At 40.6% G+C, this 23,670-nt stretch overlaps 1 protein-coding gene across 2 annotated transcripts; it reads left to right on the forward strand.

Annotated features, from left to right (window-relative positions):
• Positions 1–347: 347 nt before the first annotated feature.
• On the forward strand, positions 348–4,495 carry LOC311011711 (uncharacterized protein). Of its 2 annotated transcripts, none has more exons than XR_014596932.1 (6): positions 348–866; positions 954–1,015; positions 1,126–1,167; positions 1,476–1,895; positions 1,988–2,083; positions 3,439–4,495. XR_014596932.1 is itself a non-coding variant. In XM_084006825.1 (6 exons), exons 3-6 carry the CDS (start codon positions 1,509–1,511, stop codon positions 3,775–3,777), a joined length of 699 nt encoding a protein of 232 aa, XP_083862951.1. In that variant the 5' UTR covers positions 348–866; positions 954–1,167; positions 1,476–1,508; the 3' UTR covers positions 3,778–4,495. The 2 variants fall into 2 exon arrangements, 1 of the variants encoding a protein (XP_083862951.1); XM_084006825.1 differs by having other exon boundaries at positions 954–1,167; positions 1,476–1,604; positions 1,728–1,895.
• The last annotated feature ends 19,175 nt before the right edge of the window (positions 4,496–23,670 follow it).

Consider the following 23,670-nt stretch of genomic DNA (forward strand, 5'->3'; position numbering starts at 1 on the left):
ACCCAGGGCCGACCTGGGAATCGAACCCACACTGTAAACCCCAACAGTACTACTAACTTATAAGGACTGAGGGCACAATAATTAAAATCTGTTTAATAGTTGAAATAACTTATAACTAATCAGTGATGTGAACGATTAATCTAGTTTTAATTTTCTGTGGCATAGCATTTATGAGTAAAGTAATCCCCATCAATGATCGCTTTTGAGTAAACGTACGTACACGGACGTCATGACGTCACGATGTTGTGAATCTGCTGCCCTGACCGACGCAAAATTTTTTGTCCAAGATGGCTGCCGTGTGCGAGAGTCCGCGTCTCATCTTCGTTCATGGATTAACTTGTAAGTAAACCAAACAAACTTGTTAAAACTGCTTTGCTTGTTATAACGTTGCATGGGTATCACAAATAATAAAGGGTTTAATCGTTTGACTGCGCTGTTTTCACATTTAGGGTACCGGGCAATGGTCGCGGTGATTCGCGCTAATTTTTGAATTGCGGCGCGTGCGCCGTTAACGATGTTAGCTCATAACTCTTTTCAGTTAGCAGCCGTAGCGTTTCTTTGTGTGGCGCTGATATTTATGTGAAGCGCCCTTATCTGGTAAATATTTTTCTTCTTCTTACATGTACCAGAATGAACTAACGTAGGCCTAGTAGCTATTTTAAGACGAACGAACGTTAAGTTGCAGCTAGTTTTAGCCATTAGCCGACTCAGTAACTTATGCACTTGAGTGCTAGTTACGTCCGTAGTAATGCATGGACATGAAGTTGGTTAGCTTGTGCAATCTGCAAGCTTACATTGAACCTCCATTTTTTCTTTCCTCATAGGCTGAAGTGGATGCAGAGAAGCGAGCATGCACACAAATCAAGGTAACTGAGATTTAGCTTGTGCTGCTTCCGCTAACATTTTATTATTATTTGTAATAATCAAGTCTGTCTGTGTGTGTGCATTTGAAGATCTATGTAATTGACTGTATATGACCTACAGTCACTTATATCATCTGAGAACAACTTTATTGGTAAGTTATATTAACACTTGAGATTCTGGGTTAATAAATGGTAAAGCTGTTGTTGAGTAGCCTACATAATTTAACTGGTTTCTTACTGCTTATTGTATCTGTTTCCACAGGATCAAGTTGAGAATATTGACCAGCACTGACCTTTTTCTTTGGTAAGCCAAATTATTTAAACTCACTTGTAGGAGAATTAATTTAGTTTGAAAGTAAGCACTTAAAATGATGGAGTGGAAGTGAAAGTTGGGTGCTGTGTCCTCAGACACCCAGACACAGTTATTTAAGCACTACATAGCCATTATTCAAGAGTTAGTCCTTTGCCATGTCTCTACACCTCCTGCATTTGTACATTTCTTTAATTAATGCACTGAAAATTAATTTATCGTGGTTTCACACAGACACGTGTAGAGCTGGTGCAAGTGCACAAGCAGGACACAGTTTTTACATGTCCCTTGTGTGACTTCAGGCCGCCCTTCTCAGGGGCAACACTATCACACTGATGACTTTTGCCCTACGTCGCCAAGAGATGGTTCAGGGGGATCAAATGGTGAAGGAGTTCCTACAGAAGTGGCCGGCTCTTCGTATGGAATCGCAGGTAAAAGAGGCTCACTCTTTCTCATTTCTACCAATCTTTACACATCTTTCTCAGTCTGCCCTCTCTAAACATGTTTCATCCCAATTCATTTGTCCTATTGTGTTTTTTTATTTTGTTTTGTAGGTTTGTGCAGAGTTCCACCGCATCACAAACGTCAATCTACGGAACCAGTTTTATGCTGAGCTTGACCGGCACACAGCACAACTGTTGGCCATATACAGACAGAAGGCAGAACACACCGGCAAGATAGCAGAGGCGCTGCATGACATCCTACATATTTATGACTTCCAGGTGAGTTAAAGTTGAACTTGGTCCAAATTAAGTTATATGGACAACAGTGACAGCAACAAAGTTCATCATGTTCAATTTGCTTGTCCTTTCAGCAAGAACAAGATGTCAACATGAGACGCACTGCAGCCCTACGTGCCCTCCCGGTATACCTACGTGAGGAGGACCCACCGTTCTTCAAGATGTGGAATGTAAGTATGCACTGCTTTCGCAGAACTGTTAGTATCAATGAGGTGATATTGCTTGCTTTGTATGGATAGCATTATTTTCAACACTAAAAGCTGCCTAACTATACAACGCAACCACCTTCCAAACCCTGTGTGGAGGCGTGAGTGTGGATGCATATGGATACATACACTATGTGGTATAGAAGCCCTCAGTTCCCACAAAGCCCTGACCTCACCTTGCCCAGAGGGCTAATAATTTGGTTGACCTTTTGACCTTACCACTCATGAAATAACACGCACGCGCACGCACACACACACACACACACACACACACACACACACACACACACACACACTACTTTCCTACCTCCTCCCCTTCCTTCTTTCCTCCCTCATTTTTTCTTCCTTCCTTCCTCCCTTCTTCCCCCTGTCCTTCCTTCAGCTTCCTTCCTTGACCCGATGATTGACATACTTACATGTATACTAGTGGTGCAACGGGTCACGGATTACCCGTGATCCGTACGGATCAACCCTCATGGGTCGGGATGGACGTGATCCGCGGATCAGCTGACAAATAATAGTTGCGCGTTCACGTGATCGGCACATGCATAATTAATTAGGCTACTTAACATTTAGCGTGGAAGCATGGCGAGCGGCGGAGCGGAGTTGGAGAAGCCTCCTGCCTCCTTTAAATCCGCTGTATGGGAGCACTTTGGCTTCCCTGTGCACCATGAAAACGGGAAAAGGTTGGTGGACAAAACGGCCACGGTGTGTCGGCACTGTGGCACCAGAATGGCCTACGAAGACGGCAACACCTCGAGCATGGCCAGCCACGTGAAGCGACATCATCCTGGCGAGTCGGGAGTAAAAAAAAAAAAGACGCGCAGCAACCACTTCTCCGCGATGCATTTAAGCAGTGCTTTCCTGCAGGCTCCGACCGGGCAATAGCCATCACCAAATCGATTGGGGTGTTTATAGCGGCAGACATGAGGCCATACTTCGTTGTAATATGCTTAGGAAGCAGGATTATTATTTTGTTTTTACACATGTTACGCCTGTTATTCACTGTTGAATGTTAAAAATAAAAACAAAAAGCAATTGAAAGCTAAGTCACATTGGTCTTGTCATCATTTTATTGTTATTTTTTTTAATGACCCAACCCGTGACCCGTGACTCAAAAACCGTGACCCGATCCGACCCGTGAGTGTTGTGATCCGTTGCACCCCTAATGTATACCTACCTGTTGGATGGTGACTAGTAGAATAGTCATTTGAAATACCTACCTAATACTTAGCTGTTGAGTTATGACCTGTAAAATAGTAATATAATGCAATTGTATAGTTCCTGAAAGTTAACCTTGTACAACCTGCATATTCCAGGAGGACGATTCGCCTGAGCCAGACATCACTGACACGCCTGTTGCCCTTGTCACGGTGGTCTCCGAGAGCACTACAAGTCCAGTTGACTTCAGTCCTGCATCCATTGCTATTGTGGTAGAAGATGAGCTTGTGATGAGCAACATCCCCAGGTTGGCTAAAGCATTTGTATTGTTGTTTGGTTTGATGTATGTATTGCATCTGGACCACCCCAGGAAACTCATTCACACTTTTACCTTCATCCAGAAAGTGCTAATGGGACCACATTACACTTTGTGTCTATACACATGCACACATCTGTCTGCACATACAGAAGCAAGTTTTTGGTGCCAAGTGTCTTAATGTTACAGTATGTTGAATATGCTTTTGCCCAAAGCATCTGAATGGAAGTTGCACCTGGTAGGCTGTCTAATCACAAAAGCTACCTAATCATGTTTGCACTTTATAAAAAGATTACAGTTTTAATTGTTAGCAATTGTATATTTCTGTCATTTATTCACTGAAAATTCCTTTATAATGTGTAGAGCTGTTGCATGTGAAGGAGCACAAGCAGGACACACACTTTTTACATGTCCCTTATCCACCAAGTGGTCATTTGTTCATGGTTGCATTTTTAAAAAGTTAACAACTGTAGATCGATAGTGTGAGATATGCCCTTTACAATAATGTATTTATTTATTTTTTATTTTATTTTATGAAAGAGCTCTTGGTCCTTATGACTTATGACTATGCACAAAGGCCAGTGGTATTATTTATTTCAGTTTTATTTGTTTAAAATTGCTTTGCAGTTTGATGAGCTGTAAGATCCTTTTATTTTGTTTACAAAGTCTTGCCAGATTTTACTTTAAGCACTTTAACATGCTCAGTCATGTCATGACATGTAGATGGACACACACACACACACACACAGATATACAGACTTTTTACCCGTTCAGGAGGTGACTGAGCTGTTTAATGTCCAGTTACATTTGCAGTGGGGTTTAAAGAAATATTGCTGTAATTGTTCATACTTGTTTGGATTAACAATGTTAATGCAAAATAAAAACAAACTGAAATTGTACCTGAAGTTGTGTGTGTGTTTAATGTAAAAATTGAGTATTCAGAACTTAAATCAATACAATTTTCATGAGCTTATGAGTTATGTACAAGTATGTTTTTTGAGTAATACTGAAGTAAAATTTTAAGTTTGTATACATACAAGTTTTAATAACTGCTTAAAATACTTTTTAAGTACAGTGCACTTCAATTTAATGAAAGTTAAATTTAAATAATTTAAGTATGAAGAAGACATAAATATTAAGTTAAGGAAAATGATCAATTATATTGAACTTAGAATATACATTAAGTCAACTGAACACATATTTTTTAAGTATAGTGTAACTCAAAACATTTATTAGGTTAACTCAAAAACATTTACGTAATCAGTTACAGCATAAATTTTGAGTTTTCTGAACTTGTTCGGGTTTACAGTGCAGGACCCTCTTGCTGTGAGGAGAGAGTGCTACCCACTACACCAACGTGCAACCCTAATCAATTACAACATGAAATTAATTTTATTTTTATTTTTATGGAAATTATTTTACTTTCTTTCTATAAAAATGGGGAGTTATGTAAACATATTGACCTTTAAAGGGTTAAAATTCTTAAAATATAATTCATATTTGGTATGTATATTTCAGACTGAAGTAGTTTTATAAGACTGACTCGTTTAAAGTGGTAAAATATTAATATACCATATTTTTACAGCCCTTTTTTGGGAAGGTGACATTTTCTGTACTTAGGGACATGAGTGTAAGTTTTTCTTTTAAATCTGACACTGTAGAAAAAATAACAATGCATCAAAATCTATGTTGCTGCCAATCATTGACCCATCTCAGGGCCTAATAATAATACTAATCAATTACTACTTGAAGTTTATTTTATGGAAATTATTTTAGTTTTTGTGTTTTTTTCGATAAAAAAAGATGGAGTTATGTAAATATATTGGCCTTTAAAGGGTTAAAATCCTCAAAATATAATTTATATTTGGTATGTATATTTCAGGCTGAAGTAGTTTTATAAGACTGACTTGTTTAAAGTGGAAAAAATATTAATTTAGCATGTTTTTACAGCACTTTTTGGGAAGGTGACATTTTCTGTACTTAGGGACACGAGTGTAAGTTTTTTTAAGGAACTCTTAAGGGTTAAGACCTTGACTCCTCCAGAGACACACCGACCTGAGCAAAAGATATGACTGACACACACACACACACACACACACACACACACACAGCCTGAGACACACACAGAACCCAGAGCTCACCTCCTATGAGAAAAACTACAACTCTCTGAAAAAGCATTCGTAGACGTTAAAACAGCATGATCTACAGCCTACACGCTCACAACTACTGTGAACCATTTCATCTGGATGTTGACGTCATCCCTAATCCCTGATTGTTCTCACCTGTGCTCCCCTCCCTGATGTCTATATAGTCTGCGTCTTCCCCTGTCTCGTTGCCAGAGTATCTTGTCCTGCGTGTACTTCCAGCCCAAGACCACAGCCATTGTTTCACGACCAAGTATCGTTTGTATTCAAGATTTTCAGGTTATTTCCTCAAGACGAGTGATTTTCTGTTTGTAATGTTTTAAGGTCCAAGTCAGAGTTAAGTTATTTGGTAGTTAGGTTTTCCTCCCCTTGGAGCGTTTTCTGTTCTTTAGCCCTTTTAGTAATTCGTAGTTAGGTTTTCCTCCCCTTGGAGCGTTTTCTGTTCTTTAGCCCTGTTAGTTTTTGTAGCTTCGTATCCTCCCTTTTGGAGTGTTTTTGGTTAGTTAAATTTCATAGTTAGTCCTCAATAGACCAGTATTAGCCTTTTATTTTGTATTTTGTATCCTCCTTCGGAGCGCTTTTCTGTTTCGGTGTTTGTTGTGTCTGTTTCCTGCCTTTTCCCTTCCCTTCTCCCCTTCCCCTTCTCCCTTCCCCGTCTCTCCCATTTTCCTGAAGTCAGGGGTCTCAGTTGTCATAGCCGGTTACGTTGTCACTCTGTTTTAGGAGTATTCTCCTAGAATTCTAAGGCTTGGTTCAACTGTTCACTCTCTGCGCCTGAGTCCTCCTTCTTAGCCCATACCTGACAGTCCTGCTCAATGTGTTAAGTGTCCTGAGGTGATTTCTGTTGTGATATGACACTATAAATAAAAGTGAATTGTTTTGAATTGAAATTGGACAATATAGAAACAAGACAAGCACACATAATACATGATATGTATCACTGGAGAAGGAAAGGTTTTGTGACCTCACTGGCACCTGTTAAACATTTGAACCAACTATTCAACCTTTACCATGCATTATTAGAGCCACAACAAGGAGCCACAGTCAAGTGCAGAGGACATCAAGTGATGAACCAAGAAGCCCACAGTAGAGGCCACTGTGTGAGCTCAAAAGTAACTGCTCTCATTTCTCAGCATTGGTGGCAACCCCACCTTAAAGACATCACTAAATATTGTGTGCAGTCATGTGAAATCTGTAATCAGTTTAATCTAAAGGTTTAATTAAAGGCAGGACTAGGACGTTTTCTAGTCCATTCCATCCAGCGTCTCAGGGACTAGTAGAAAGGGTTAATCGTACTATCAAAGAAGGAATGGCTAAAGTCTGCACACACACAAAACTAACTTAGATCAAAGCTCTAGTGCTATTTAACCTGAGATCCACTCCAAATGTGACAATGAATGTCAGCCCACATGAGATTTTGACAAGAAGGAAAATACCCTGTCTATTTACTAGACCTCTGTTATTACAGTATGAAGATCTGAGTGAGTATGTTAAACAACTGAATAACACTGTGATAAGCATCTCTCAACAGGTCACAGAAATACTCACCAAAGAACAGGACCATGACACATCTCCTGTTGGAGTGGGGAGCTGGGTCTGAAGGAAAGTCAACAAGCTCAATTGGTCCTCCCCCAGGTGGAAGGGACCGTATGCACTGACTCGAGACCCTACAGAGAGGACATTGACTGAGGTTCGGACTGACTTAGGAACCTCACTGACTGACAATGAACACGACTCTAGAAATGAAACCCTACCAGAGACTGGACAGACCTCAACTGACAAAACCCTCCAGAAAGACTCCATGGAGACCAGGTTGTAGTCAGAAGTAGCTTCATGGCAGTCCACCACCATCATGACTCGATTCCTGCAAGTTTAAATGTAGCTCATTTAACTTATCAGAACTCCTTGATCTATTTAGATGCTATTGGATTCCCCAGAGGTGTCCCTGATCAATATAAATTAGTAGATCAAGTCAACGCAGGGTTTGAGTCATCCCTGTTCTGCTGGGCCACTATAAACAAAAATGTGGACAGAATTCATTAAATTAATTTTAATATTCAAAGGCTTATGTGACTAGAGATGTAATTGCTGGACTACATGAATAATTGGCTGCTACTTCCCTGATGACTTACTAAAATAGAATGGCCCTTTATTTCCTCTTAGCTGAAAGAGGTGGTGTGTGTGATATGTTTTCCCAAAATTGTTGTTTGTTCATTCCTAACCAGAGATGGACAGAGTTCTCGACCCCAGTACTTGAGTAAGAGTACAAATACTAATGGTCAAAATTTACTCCGTTACAAGTAAAAGTAGCTCAGTCGACATGGTACTCGAGTAAGAGTAAAAAAGTACTTGCTTTTAAAGGTACTTAAGTTTCCAAAAGTACATGCTTTTAAATTTACTTTAAGTAAAAGTAAGAGTAAGAGTAAATTTCAAATAAAATGAATGGGATCACAGGACTACAGCAGATGTTGCAGATGCAGATGTTTATTAACAATCATTGAAATTGTAACCAAATGAACCTGCACCGTCCAACTAACTCTCTATCATTGGGAACTGGAACCCCCTCAAAGACCAATGTTGTCCCCACACCACTGGTTGAGAATCACTGTTTTACAAAAAACGACATCTCTGCGTTCAATAACTCAATGTTGAGGTCACTTGTCTTTACAGGAAGGACAATATAGGAGCACAACAAACTCTGTCTCCCCATGTATCCTTATGGGGAGGGATTACGTATTTAACATAGATCCCAGTGGAGAGCGTGCACTGTGATAGGTTTCCTTCTTTGACAAACACAGCTTGTGTCCAATAGTACTTAAAAAAAAAAAAAAGAAAGGAAAAAAAAAAAAGACCAGTCCTGAAAGTAACAAGAACTTTTCAGCCTTTCTGGAAATTAACTTGAGTAAAAGTTAAAGTATTTGTCTTGGAAATGTATTCAAGTAAGAGTAATAAGTACCAAAGAAATCTAATAAAGTACAAATCCTCTGGATATGTACTTAAGTACAGTACTTAAGTAAATTCAGTCCGTTACTGTCCACCACTGTTCCTAACAACACAGCCCCAGATGGCTCCATAACTCGAGCCCTCTCTGGCCTCAAAACTATGTCAGAATAGTTATCAGAACACTCAGGGATAGACAATCTGTTATCTGATTGGCTAAACAGAGCCTTTAGCAAGTGGAAAACATTAATCATGCCTGTGTTACTTTCACTAGTGAATGTAATGTTGCTGCACACCATGTATCAGGCACCTCTGTCTAAAGTGTATTACCACGGCCATTAATGATTCCCCACACCACCTCCTTATCAATTATCCCAGCATGCAGGTGAAACTGTCCCACTGATCTCCCTCTCTGAGCCCGGAGAGGATGAGACTGAAGCTTACAAGGATGCTGATGATGAAGACCGCTGTTTGTACTCCTGAATAGTCATAGATACACAGGTTTTGGTAAAGTTACCACATACCCACATATAGCATTACATACACATAGAGGCGTGAGACTCATAGTTTTCCTCTTATGATTATTGTGCTCATAGCAGACATGTTATCAGTAGAGTTATGGAAGGTTGTATCCTCCTGGGAAAGAGGTTCTGTTCCTGGTACCATGATGGCTACTCCTGATATGAATTGTTTAGCTTATGCTTTTAATATTATGATTGTTTTGTTTGATCAACATTGCTCTGTTTAGTACTTCCATATGCATGTGCAATGAAGAACTGCTTGCTGCGAGTAACTGCAACGAAGAACAGCTTACACATACTGGCATACATATAGGATGCTCAACGCAATGAAGACATGCTTACATACCCACTATACGATTATGAGACCTTTATTTGTGTTGTTATAATAGAATTGTATCAAAAGGGGGATACAAACCTCCTACCTGGTTGTGTTGCAGCTCAGGACGGTTAGTCACTCACAGTTTGGGGACCTGTTGAGCTGCTGCTGCACAGAGTTGGGACACAATACAGGAATAACATTCCCACCTGGATTTTTGAGTTTAGTGACATAATAAAATGATGGCAAAAGGGGGAATTGTTAGAATTGACTTTTACTTTGTCCACTTTAGACTTGTACTTTTTCACTGAACTCATATAAATCACTGGTTGTGCTCATTAGAACAGTGTGACAGTTAACCTGATAAGCAGGAACCCGGTGAATCTTCAAGCCCTCTTTGGCCTGTTTGTTAGGTTTGCTATAATAGATACACGGCTGAAGGACAACACCCATACATGTTTCATATTACATTTCCGTAAGTTCACGTCAGAGATAACTGACCAGTGAGACTCGGTTGTGTGAAAGTCCAACCTCTGTACGGGGCAGACCCAGCCCAAGAAGATAAAATGTGACCAGCACCCAGAAACGGGGCTCGTCTGACTGAGATCCTGCTGGAGATCTGCCATTTTGAGCCCAGCGCTGCCATACTTTACCTGTGACCTGAATAAATATATCTGTAAACTGAAGAGTTCTCCGGTTTATCCTTGGACTTCCAACAAAAGAACTGGGGGTTAATAACCATCACACCAAGGTTTGATAATGCTGTTTTATTTTTGTAATACTCCATTTGTATTTTTTTGATGATGATGATGATGATGATGACTGCAGCATCACCATCATTTCTGAAGCTTCTGTTATGACTCAGTCAAGCTGCTGTGTGCTGTGTGTGTGCATGTGTGCCCTGTGTTTTTTCCTCCCTTTAATCTCCTATGCAAATAGGTGTGTACCATACCTGTGCCATGATTGGTGGAGTGGTTCCAGGCCCTGGCTCTTGATTGGCTGCACTCACAAACCACCTGATATATAAAGAGCCAAGATGGCAGACGTCAGCTGGCAGCAGGCATTCCTCCTCCTCCTCCTCTTCCTCCTCCTCCTCCTCCTCCTCCTCCTCCTCTTCTTCGTCCTCCTCCTCCTCCTCCTCTTCTTCGTCCTCCTCCTCCTCCTCCTCCTCTTCTTCCTCCTCCTCCTCCTCCTCCTCCTCCCCTCCCAACCAGCCACACTTCAGTTCAGCTCTATAGTCCTTTTGAGTAGTTTAGTTTCTTTTGAGCAGTAAGGGTGGACTGCCTGTTTAGTTAACAGTGTTTTCTCCTGTTTATTTAGTTAGGGAGGTAAGTCTTGTGTCATTTGGGTTTTCCTAAGTTTGGTTAGGTAAGGTTCATCGTTTCCTAGACAGGAACCTTTGGTTTGTTATTTTAGCCTTAGCCCACACTGAAGCCTATAGCTCAGCATATAGATATAATTATCTATTTTTGTCACTTCAACTATTTTTTTAAAGAAATCATTTTTCTAAGTATTTAACTAAATCATTGTTTGTGGTCACTTGGGACTTGGGGAAGATGGGGCCTTTTCATGTTGTGTCCTAGTTCCCTAGACTGGGGCATAACACTTCCATCAGCCTGAATGCAAACAGACTCCAGCAGGAGGAGGAGCTAAGGCTTCATGTAGAAACTGAAGAGCTGCTGTGTTCTCTCTATTGTTCATTCAGAACTAGTGAAGATAATGCAGCTCTTTTTAGTTTGGATGATGATGTTCACTTTTCATACTGGTAAGTCAACTTTAACAAGAGAAGTTGAGTGTTGTCATGAACCTTTTAATACCATTAAACTCAGTTTAAAGAAATACAAATGTGATGATGAATGATATCTTTGTTCTTTTCAGGATCCTCTGAGGATTTAGTGAAACCGTTGAAAGATGTAATGCTGGCTTTGGAGGGAGACGATGTGACTCTCTCCTGCAACTATACAGGCTCTGTAAATTACCTCTACTGGTATCAACAGAAGTCCAGTTCTTCTCCACAGCTTCTCATCACGGATTATTCAAAGGAAGTTCCAAGGTTGTCTTTAACACATAACAAACCATCTAAAGAGTTTCATCTGGGCATCTCGTCTGCTGCAGTGACAGACTCTGCTGTGTACTACTGTGCTGTGAGGCCCACAGTGACAGGAAACACCAAAACTCTGTACAAAAACCTTCAGAGCAAAGACAAACAATACTGAACAACATCCACTCATGGCAGAGAAGTGTTTGATTCCACACTTACATTGTTGTTTAATAAAAACATCAGTTTTCATAAATCTCATGAACAGATCAGGATAGAATGTCAGCAGAGCAACTGAATCCATTCTTTGGAAAGAAAACGCTACAGGGACTTTAGGTTGATTGAAACTAATTTAAAGTTTTACTGATCATTCTAAATTTTACCTGTCACACATTTTTAATCAATAATCTTCATAAACTGGTTGTCATCACAGACTCAGGAATTGATTGATCAGGTTCTGTTGTTCTGTCAGGCTCTGGTTTCCTTTGGTATACCGCAGGGTCCAAACAAATTGCTTCTGTTAATACTACCACTACTGTTAATGCTACTACTACTATACTACTAACAACACTGAATGCAGTTGGAACCCAAGGGCCTCGGCTGCACGAGATTTCTGCCTAAAAGCGTATTAAGGCAGTTTTGTCTCGCCACTGTCTCTGTAACGCTTGCCCCTGGGTGATGTTGGGACATTGAAATTGTATTGACTCTGGAAATTTTGAGCTTGAGCTAGTCCTGCTCAATGTGTTAAGTGTCCTGAGATGACTTCTGTTGTGATATGACACTATAAATAAAATTGAATTAATGTTGCTGCTTCATTTCATGTGAAGTACTGGTGTTCCAAACGTTTCTACCATTGAGGAAATCTAGAACTGAGATTATTTTAAAGCTCTTAAAATTATGTAAACCAGGTGAAATCTTGCTATGTCGTCTGCTGATGTTAAACATGGTGTTCTAAAGTTGTACAGTGAAAATATTATGTTTTCTCGATTCTCAAAGCGCAAATTCTTTCTTGTGTTTTCCAGCCATGAAAAGGTAATACATTATCACAGATACCTTGGAGATGGGAGAAAAACCTGGTAGCATGTGAAGTCCTGGTATTCTATGGAAACATTCAGGGAGGAGCTATGATGTTATAATAGAAGAGAGAGGAACGTCTATACAGTATTCAACAGAGTTCAATACACAAACCATCAACACTATCTTTATTTAACATGCTGTCACTTCATCATTGTGTGTTTTCTCTACTGTTTCTTTACATTCTAAGAGGTGTGTTTGTTGTTTTTGTATACAAGTCATTTAGAAAGACATTTACAACATGAAATAACAGTTATCTCGTCCTTAAGGTGTCATATAGATAGACGGACTTGACAAGGAACTCTTTTGACTCAAACATTTATCATTGTTGATCATTTGGTGGCAGATCAAGTTCCATCCAGAAAACCGTATTTCTCCAACAGTCTTTGAGACTCATAACAATAATGTCATCATGCTAAATGTGATGTAAATGTAGAGAGTTCCTCGACACATGATAAAGAGGAAGGACCAATGATGTGAAGGCTCAGATCCATCAGAGTATCAATGTTCTTCCTCTCTCTCCTCCCCTCTCACTGCAGACATGAAACACTGGCTGAGAAACATCCTGATTCTGACTCTCTGGCTAGGTAACTCTTTAAACCTGCTGATTGTTCTCCTTTAATCAACCATCTTTATTGATTCATCTCTTCCTCTGCATGTTCTCTTCTTCCCCAGAGTGTAAAGGAGAAGACAAAGTGAACCAGCCGACAGGAGATGTCATCGCTACTGAAGGACAGACAGTTACACTGGACTGTACATTTGAGACCAGTGATATAAGTCCAACTTTGTTCTGGTACAAACAAGAAGTCAATAGTTTCCCAAAGATGATACTGCGACGGTTCTCTTCAAAGACAGCTAATTCTGAAGAGAAAGGCAGATTTGATGCAACAATCAACAAGACATCAGTTCCTCTGAAGATCCAGAAGCTTCAGCTGTCTGACTCTGCTGTGTACTTCTGTGCTCTGCAGCCCACAGTGACAGGAAACACCACAACTCTGTACAAAAACCTTTGGAGCAACAACAACACGATACTGCACAACATCCACTAGAGGGAGTCACACACTGTCTGTCTATGTGAACCAAACTTCATCACAATTGAGTGTTACAGCAAATACTCTGACATCTAGAAGAGCTCAGATCAAACTTTGGTCAACCATTATTTTTGGGCTCTTACATATTCATAACTGACTAAATATGGAACATTTTAATGTAACTATACACGTGAGTAAATACCCAGCATCCCAATACATATGATTATCATATGTAATAGTTTGTCACTATATTTACTGTTATATTTAAATCCACTGTTTACTATATATCTCCATTAACTGTTTTCCATTGATTTTGTCCTTATCTTTGTAAAAGAAGTTTCTATGATGTTCTGTCAGGATGTGATTCCATCCAACATCAGAGGCCTCCACTAAAGTTGTTCTCTCTGTTTAATCCTTAAACGTTACATTACATTCATGTGACTCAGACTTTTAATCAAAGTGGTTTACAGTAACTGCCTTCAACCATGTGGATAGAACCTGCTAAAGAGTTTCTGTAGACTTTCTTCTGTCCTGATGTCAATGGGGAACACGTTGGAGGGAGTCACACACTGTTACACTGCAATAGTATGTGATGATAGTATATAGTCCAGATAGTTTTCACTCATGAGACACTGTTGTGATGAAGGCCTTTAGAAATGATACTACTTTGACATATGATACTAATAAACCATCAACACTACCTTATTTAACAAGCTGTCACTGCACCATTGTGGGTTTCTCTACTGTTTCTTTACATTCAAACACGTATGTTAGAACATGTGAGGCCCACACTGACGAGCTCCTGGAAGCCTTTTCCCCACACTGTTGTAGTGAACCTTTGACCTCCACTAGAGGGCGGCATGATGAAGTAGGCGGTGCACTTCTTCTGCACGGTGTTCAACCATTCAGTCAATAAGAAGTGCTGCTGTGAAGAAGAGAACAATTGTGTGAATGTTGAACATCAGCTACTTTCTCCTGTTGATTTAAACCTTGTTGTAGAGATGGAACGTTGGCTGTGGATTATTCTTGCTGCTCTGTTCTTTGGTAAGATAGAAACAACAACATGTTTGATATTTCCTAAAGATTTACATCAAGTGGAGTTCAGAGCAGGACTCTCTGAACAGTTGGGCTGATTCTGTCCACAGAGTAACACTGTACAGTTGACATTTCCACTCCTCCTGTCAGCCTCATGAACAATGTTAATGCTTCATTTTCTCTCCTTTTCCAGGACTGATAGCTGGAGACACAATCTATCCTGTAGAAGATGAAGTCAATAAAAGAGAGGGAGAATCTGTCTCACTCAGATGTAACTATGAGACAACATTAGAAAGGGTTTTGCTTTTCTGGTACAGACATCATTCTGACATCCAGGCACCTCAGTTTATACTCTGGAAAGGAGCAAGAAGTATAACATCCGATCATATTCCTGATAATCGATATACATCTGAAACATCGAGAGAGTCAACTGAACTGACCATAAAGAGTCTAACCCTGGCAGACACAGCTCTCTACTACTGTGCTGTAGAAACACAGTGATACAAAGTGTGGAAGAGGCTGTACAAAAAGCTGAACTCAGATATCTGACTACTCTTCAAAGAGGAGGGAAGTGGTATTGAAACCCCAGCTTCATATCAGATATCAGACTCTGATCATTCCTGTTTCATCAGAGTCACTGTGGTTACAGCTGCTCATGAAACACTGTAGGAGGATTCACATGAGCACCGAATCCACATCAGTGCCAAACCACCTGTATGATGGTTCAAACACAAGACTATTTTACAGACTAAATTATTCAGTTTGCATCACAAACATGTTGTTAGGAAGAGTCGTGCATCAAGTTCAGGTGTGTAGTCTGCTCAGTGGTCCCAAGAAAGGTTATTCCAGGGTGCTGGAAAGGAGGCTCTGATCCAGGATCAGACCTCAGATACAGGAGGAGATATTCATATTCTGTCTTGGCCGTGGATCAGTGGATCAGCTCTTTACCCTTGCTGGTCTGTTGGAGCGGTCATGGGAGTTTTCCCATCCAGTGTGCATGTGTTTTGTGGACTTGGAGTAGGCTTAGGACCGTGTTCTGGTGGGAGTCCTGTGGGGGGTACTACAGGAATATGGGGTACCGGGGTCGTTGCTATGAGCCATGCGGTCCTTGAATAACCAAAGTGAGACTTGTGTCCGTATACTTGTCAAAAGGTCAAAGACATTCCCAGTGTGTGTTGGCCTCCGCCAGGGTTGTCACTTGTTATAGAAGCTGTTTGGGATCTTCATAGACAGGATCTCAAGGCCCAGCCGGGGGAAGGGGTGTGTCGGTGATGTGGTTCTGTTGGCTCCTTCAGAACGTGACCTTAAGGAAGCTCTGAGGTGGTTTGCAGCTCAGTGTGAATGAGTCAGTGCCTCCAAGTCTAGGACCATGGTTCTCTGCAGGAGAACTGTGGAGTCACTATGTGAGTCACCGCCCCAAGTGAGGGAGCTCAAGTATCTCAGGCTGTTTTGCACAAGTGAAGATCGTGGACTGGGGGCCATTTCCAACTGGGAAAAGGCCCCCGGGTAGGCTTCAATGAACTTATACAGGTTTGACCCCCACAACACTTAGAATATCTGTACAGTTTGCTGTTTGGACTTTTCTGGAGATTCCTCCTTCAGTTTGACCTTCTAGAATGATGATGGTGATGATGATGATGATGATGATGATGATGATGATGATGATGATGATGATGATGAAGAAGACTGCAGCATCTCCATCATTTCTGAAGCTTCCATCAGCCTGAATGCAAACAGACTCCAGCAGGAGGAGGAGCTAAGGCTTCATGTAGAAACTGAAGAGCTGCTGTGTTCTCTCTATTGTTCCTTCAGAACTAGTGAAGATAATGCAGCTCTTTTTAGTTTGGATGATGATGTTCACTTTTCATACTGGTAAGTCAACTTTAACAAGAGAAGTTGAGTGTTGTCATGAACCTTTTAATACCATTAAATTCAGTTTAAAGAAATACAAATGTGATGATGAATGATTTCTTTGTTCTTTTCAGGATCCTCTGAGGATTTAGTGAAACCGTTGAAAGATGTAATGCTGGCTTTGGAGGGAGACGATGTGACTCTCTCCTGCAACTATACAGGTTCTGTAGATAACCTCTACTGGTATCAACAGAAGTCCAGTTCATCTCCACAGCTTCTCATCAGGGAATATTCAGAGGAAGTTCCAAGGTTGTCTTTAACACATAACAAACCATCTAAAGAGTTTCATCTGGGCATCTCGTCTGCTGCAGTGACAGACTCTGCTGTGTACTACTGTGCTGTGAGGCCCACAGTGACAGGAAACACCAAAACTCTGTACAAAAACCTTTGGATCAAAGACAACAAGATACTGAACAACATCCACTAGAGGGAGTCACACACTGTTAAATTCAATAGTATTGGTTGATAACATATATTCCAGATACTTTTCACTCATGAGACACTCATTAGAAACAGTGTTGGACAAGTTACTTCAAAAGCGTAATGCATTATTTTTTACTTGTTACTGTCATTTCAAAGTAATTAGTTACATTACAATATTACTGTCTTTGAATTGTAAGGCATTACACTACTTTTACATTACTTTTGCATTACTTTTCGCCAAAATAAAAGGAAATATGGATTCTGTGTTCTCAACAGATCTTCTTGTGTTCAATGCAGCTCATTACACAGCAGGATGGGATGTTTTTCGCTTCAAAATAAAAGAACGAAAAACGGAAAAATGACTGTTATCATTCCCGTTATTCTCTTTAAAAACGGAAAACGAGAAACGGAAAACGACTCGTTAACTGATATTAGATATTGTGTTCATGAATAAGATTCGGGGATGAAAAAACAGTGCCATTTGTCATTCCAGATGTTAGCGTACGTCTTTTAATTAATTACCCGGAAGGCGCTGTGTTATGCTGCAAAATTACCTGAAAGCCTACTTTGAGACATTTATGGGAGCTCTAAAACGCTCACGTTTTGAAGTAAACCTACTGTTTTAAACTCGCACCAAAAGCGTTATGACGCGGACATAAAAGCGGTTAAAAACCGACGGGGAGAATTGGAGCCTCCGCCTCTTCGCCGCCGCCCCTCAGCTGTTGATCCTCGGTGTGACTGCCGGGGTCGGCTGCGCTCTGACCGACCGGGAGCCGCTCCGTGAGTCGGTGTCCAGCTCATGGAGCCTGCTAACAACAGCGATTAATTAACACAGTGTAGAGTCACACGGACCGGCTTTCACACTTTTCCAAAAGTGGAGCGTATGCCCAGGCATGTGCAGGGGAGGGGGGGGCGGAGGGTGCTGGAGCACCTGCCCCTTGATGCCCAAAGTGCCCTTTTGTCAAAGTGATTTTTCCCCCCTAAGAGTGTGTGTGTGTGTCTGTGTGGCCCAAAATAATAATAAATAAAACAAAATAATAATAATTTAGATCTACCTTGGTCAGTCACATGATCCACAACGTGCCTTCCTCTGCCTGCCCTGACGTGCCCAGACATGCCCTGCTGCTGAACGCTAAGCTGCTGGAGACGGCCACTGCTAGTCTCTCGAAACCTCACTTTTTGACAGACAGGGAGTAAACAACTGGTCCGCTGAGTAGGTTTGCAGCGGTATTCGTTTGTGCACGGTGTATTCTTGCAAGATGACTGACGAAGTGAAGTGAGCAATGAGCATCCTCTGTGTCGTCCAACTCTGCACACACACCTCTCACAAGTTAGAGCCGTTAGTTAACCACACACAGCCTGCTGTGGGGGAAAAGTATGTCAGGCTTTTTTTAGTTTCTGTACGTTTCTCTTGTCATGGGCAAAGTGCATTAGAGAGATATCATGTGTTATTTTACTGTCAAGCTGTTTTCTCCTATGTTTCTAGAGGCAATGAGGCATAGACTGTTATTTCACTAAAACTATGCAATATACATATTCACATAATTTTGGACTATTACAGTATAAATACAACAATAATAGAAGAATTAGAATTTTGATTTTCTCAACCTCTCATTTAATAAATAAATATAATAAGCATACAAATTATATAACTTTTAGAACCTTCCTGTCTTGCGCAAAGTCGATAGTCAAACTGAATAAAAGAACAAAAATATTTAAGTACATGATTTCTATATCATTTAATTATTTTTTACTTTAATAATTTAGCACTAGGAGTAATAAATGTCAGATTATGAATGGATTAAATTTGTGGCTATACAGTACAATTTCTGAAAAGGTATGAAATGTCACTGTGTGTGTGTGTGTGTGTGTGTGTGTGTGTGTGTGTGTGTGTGCAGTGGATCCCTCGCCAGCTGGATGACAAAGAGCACAAAAGGTAAGAATAACACATGTACCAGCTATTTACATTGCAGAGGTATTCAGTTAGAGAAAACAACAATAAAAAAACTATTTCAATGTTGTTGTTCTGTTACATTATCTATCATTATGTATGGTGGGTTAATTATTGATTAGGTGTAAGAGTTGTTAATTAGATTAATCCAAGAGCAAATTGTGCCTTGTTTCCAGATGGACAGGGAGTGAGTGATGATAGGTCAGATGAGGAGATAGAAGGAGAGAAAGAGGAGATGGAAGGAGAGAAAGAGGAAGACACTGTGCCTCAGAGAAATGAGAGTTTGCTGGGAACAGAAAGCCAGGAGGAGACAGAGGCTGAAGGAAAGCTGTCAGAGGTTATTGAGGAGCCCACACAGAATGCTGAGGTAGAGGGAGCAGCTAGCCAGGAGACAGAGGTTGGAGTGAGAGAGGGAGAGCCTGAATTACAGATTACACAAAATGTTGAGGTAGAGGGAGCATCAAGCCAGGAGGAGACTGAAACCAGAGGGAGGCAAACATTCTCACACCTACTTGGACTTACCCACCCAAATGATCCTGCCCATGTCCTGCAATTAAACATCAAATATGATGAGGGCTCATTCAGTTGTGCAACAGTACTAGACCCTGTCAACCAGCGCTCTCATCCTTTCCAAAAAATGAAGAGGGGCGGTCATTTGAAAAGAAATGAAAGTAAATACACAAGCCGCAAAACATGGAAATCAGAAGGAGTTAATCGGTGGAGAAAGGCTCTGGAGAGAATTAAAGAACACAATGCCTCAGAATCACACATGTGCGGTATGGTGAGGTGGAACAACTTTAAAAAGAGATCACTGGAGGCAGCTTTTGAAATGGGTGACCGTGCATCACAAGCTACTAAAGACAGGGAAAGAGGAAAAAACAGATATCTTGTGCCACTTACTAGCCACCACTCTTTACCTGGCAAGACAGGGCATGCCTTTTAGAGGAGACGATGAGACCCTGTCAAGCCAAAATCGAGGTAATTTCCTAGAGTTGGTGGAGCTGTTTAGCAAATATGACAGTGAAATTAAATTACACCTGGAATCCATAAAAGAGAAGCAGGGACCTGATAAAAGACCTCTTGTCTCACTCCTCTCCTACAGAAGTCAGAATGATATGATCAAAGCTTTGGCCATATCAGTCAAACGAGTAATCCAAAAAGAAATCCAAGAGAGCGAAACCTTTTCAATTCTCATGGATGAAACCACAGATGCTGCACACACTGAACAGGTTTCTTTTGTTATCAGGTACATGCAAATCAAGGAGTGCTTTCTTCAGGTGTGTAACGTTCATACCACAAGTGGAGGTGCTCTTGAAAAGGTAGTGATAGCTCTACTGGAAGAAAATGATCTAAAGTTGGAAAACACCAGGGGTCAACAAGAGAGTCTAGCTGCAGACATCCACCCACACGCACTTCCGCTGCAGACAGAAACATCCACCCACACGCCGGAAATCAGATAATTAAAAAATAAAAATCGGAAAATAAAATAAAAATCGGGCGTTATGATGTGTTTACATAAATTAAAGGGCGTTAAGTAATGTGTTTACATAAATGAACGAAATAAATTAAGTTATAAAATTGGATAAACGCTTCCGGTTTTGGACAGAAGACCTGACACTCGCTGTTCACTTTAAGCTGGAGCTTATGGCTCTTCTCTTTCTGTAAATACACACACCTTATTCAGATTCCCTCTGTGTTATACTGCAATCATCTCAATTTAATATTTGATAGGACACAAACTGATACTCGTATTGTAAAGCTGAAGGGCATCAGAGATTGAGGCTAATAATTATTTTAAATACTATGTATGAGTGGACAGGAATAGTTAGAACAATTCCCCTTTAGCTTCACCTTTTCTGACATATTTATATTAGGTCTAGCTATGTTACATTCTGTTGTCTTAATATCATAAGGTTCGACTGCATTCCAACATAATTTATCATATGTTATTAGCACTTTTGCATTCGTAAATTCTTACTCTGAACCATCATTCATTTAATATCTGGCTCTAATTGTCTATAATATTGTCTTACCTTGTGCTGCTGGACCACCTTATTTGCCCATATTTAAATACGACAAACTCAAGTCTGTGTTTTAACTTAGCTCTGTGTGTAACCAAAGTGAATAAGTAATGTCATACAAAAAATCAATACATTGTAAACGTTATAACACTTTATTAAGAACACTCAACAGATAACTGAACTCAGAACCTCAACACACACACACACACACACACACACACACACACACACACACACACACACACACACACACACACACAGCAATGTCACTGGCTGTCCACCCAGTGACCCAGAAACATGGCGTTGACCCGAAGATCCTCCTCAGCTGCCATGTTAAGGAAGACCTCCATGTCTTCCTGAAAATCAAATGTGAAGAGCAGGGGGTACTTTTCTTCTTCATCAGTTGAAGAACGTATCCTTTCCAGGAGCTCCTGCTGTTCTTTTGCGTCCATATTCGGAAATGCGGGCTCGACCACCTTCCCCTTGAGCAAACCTGCATTCTGACGCAGCCAGGCAACTCCAGCCACAATGTTGTAAAGTGGCCCCTGTTTAATGGAAAATGAAATGCCACCAAGTTGGAATAATTTTATATTCAATTATATTATTTTTGCAACCAGTTAGTTACTTAAACTAAGACTTGGAACTGTAAGGTTCTACACCCCGGACTGCAGACAAGCCCATCCAGATAATAACACATCAAATTAGACAACAACGGCACTGTGGTGGGAAACATAACTGGAGGGGGTAAGTCTGTCTACAGAGACGAGGACCTGAAACTGTTGAACATTGAGTGAGTTGAACACCAGAATAATTTTGTCCTCTTTAAATACTTAAAATAATGAAAGACCATCACACCTAGGAGGATGGCACATTCTTTACAAAAGATTATTGTCATGACTGAATGGTGGAAGATTCAGGGAAATTAAAGATTGTTGTAGGAGTAAATGAACAAAAAAAGAACAAACAAATGCAACTTAACATTAACAGCATTAAAAATATATAAAAATGTACTTTTATTCTGGGCAGCAGAGACGGCAGAGGAAGACACAACAGTTGAAGCTTGGGGAGAAGGAGCAGTCGGGGCTGGAGAGGTGGTGGCTGTCTTGACTGTGATGGGGTTTTGGTTGGATGTATGGACGGCAGCTGAGGTGGAGGGACTGTCTTGCGTGTTTGTGCAGGACTTCAGGTGTAGATCCATAACCGACTTCCTAATGATCGTTTTGCCACAAAGGGGGCAATGATAATGTCCCCCATCCCTGCAGCTGAGGTTGCACCTGCATATCTTTTTGTCTAAGATCAATGCAGGCAAAAGATAGAGGAAAATAAGTCAGTGACTTATAAAAGTAAGCAGACACACATTCATAAATATTGTCTACAGACATATACACATACATTCTTATATTCTTTCTACACACATACATATATCACCTTTAAATGTAATGGAATGTTTTATGTGGGATTCCAGGTGGCACTGAAGCTTCGTGTTTACGGTTGGTTTGAAAGTTGGGCATAGGGGGCAGTGGAAAAGTGTGCAGCAAGTTGTGCAGCGTTTGACTTCTGGCTTTGAATCATCCCTAAAAATCGAGTGATGCATCTACAAAAGACAGAAAAAAAATGTTACAATTTATGTTTTAATTGTAGAAAAAATTAAGATCAAAGACGATAAATTCTCACAGCACAGCAAACTATTTAAAGGGCGGTAATTCAGTAGTGGTTGTAGTCTAGACGAATAAGTCCCATCAGAGCATCAACTTTAACTATTATTGGCATATAATTAATGATGAGATATATTTCTACCTCATACTGTACTTTACATCTGTTTCTCTCTCTCATTATATGTTTTATGAACTGTCTGAGCCCCAGCACCCTATTGACTGGGGGACATTGAACATTTAGAATCTGAGACAGGATAGTAGGCTATTACATAACAGTAATTCATTAACTTTTATCCGTTTTATTACATTTTTCATCTCTTTTACCCCTTTTAACTGAACTAAGTGCTATGATCTCTTAGTTATAAACAGATTGTATGAACTAAACAGGCAGATTGAATATTTAACGATCGATTTTGTCTATTGAATGATATCGCGGAGATGAACAGCTGATAGGTGCAACTCTAGTTAAAGCGAAACGAGCTGCGTCAATTCAATTCGTGGTAATTATTTTATTACAACTTAACTCTGTTACGACGGAGTATTAGGGCCACACGTGAAGAAAAAAAATATTTTTGCCGTGACGAGATTAAAATCGACACGTCGACTTTAATGTCCACATGTCGACATTAAACTCAAAACGTTGAGAATCAAGTTGAAACATCATATCGACTTTAATCTCGACGTGTCCATTTTCCGTTCCTCTGTCAGCACGCAGACGCTCCGGGCATCCTCCCAAGCGTGCAGCGGATGACACGAAGTAGTCGGCAATAACCCTGGGGTCATTGTTTGTGGTGTAGGCCTCCATCCAAACAATATAGCGACTAAAACCGTCAATGCAACCACTGATGGCAATGCCGCACTACTACAGCGGATGGCTACTTCGTGTCATCCGCTGCACGCTTGGGAGGATGCCCGGAGCGTCTGCGTGCTGACAGAGGAACGGAAAATGGACACGTCGAGATTAAAGTCGACATGACATTCAACTTTATTCTCGACATTTCGAGTTTAATGTCG

Source organism: Eutrigla gurnardus (assembly GCF_963514095.1).
Source record: "Eutrigla gurnardus genome assembly, chromosome: 4".
Taxonomy (NCBI): Eukaryota; Metazoa; Chordata; class Actinopteri; order Perciformes; family Triglidae; genus Eutrigla; species Eutrigla gurnardus.

Bases quoted from the DNA above. Each gene is read 5' to 3' on its own strand.
- LOC311011711 (XM_084006825.1), top strand. From the start codon at position 1,509: ATGACTTTTGCCCTACGTCGCCAAGAGATGGTTCAGGGGGATCAAATG. The intron at 1,896-1,987 runs GTGAGTTAAAGT...TTGTCCTTTCAG, and splicing joins TACATATTTATGACTTCCAG to CAAGAACAAGATGTCAACAT. The intron at 2,084-3,438 runs GTAAGTATGCAC...TGCATATTCCAG, and splicing joins CGTTCTTCAAGATGTGGAAT to GAGGACGATTCGCCTGAGCC.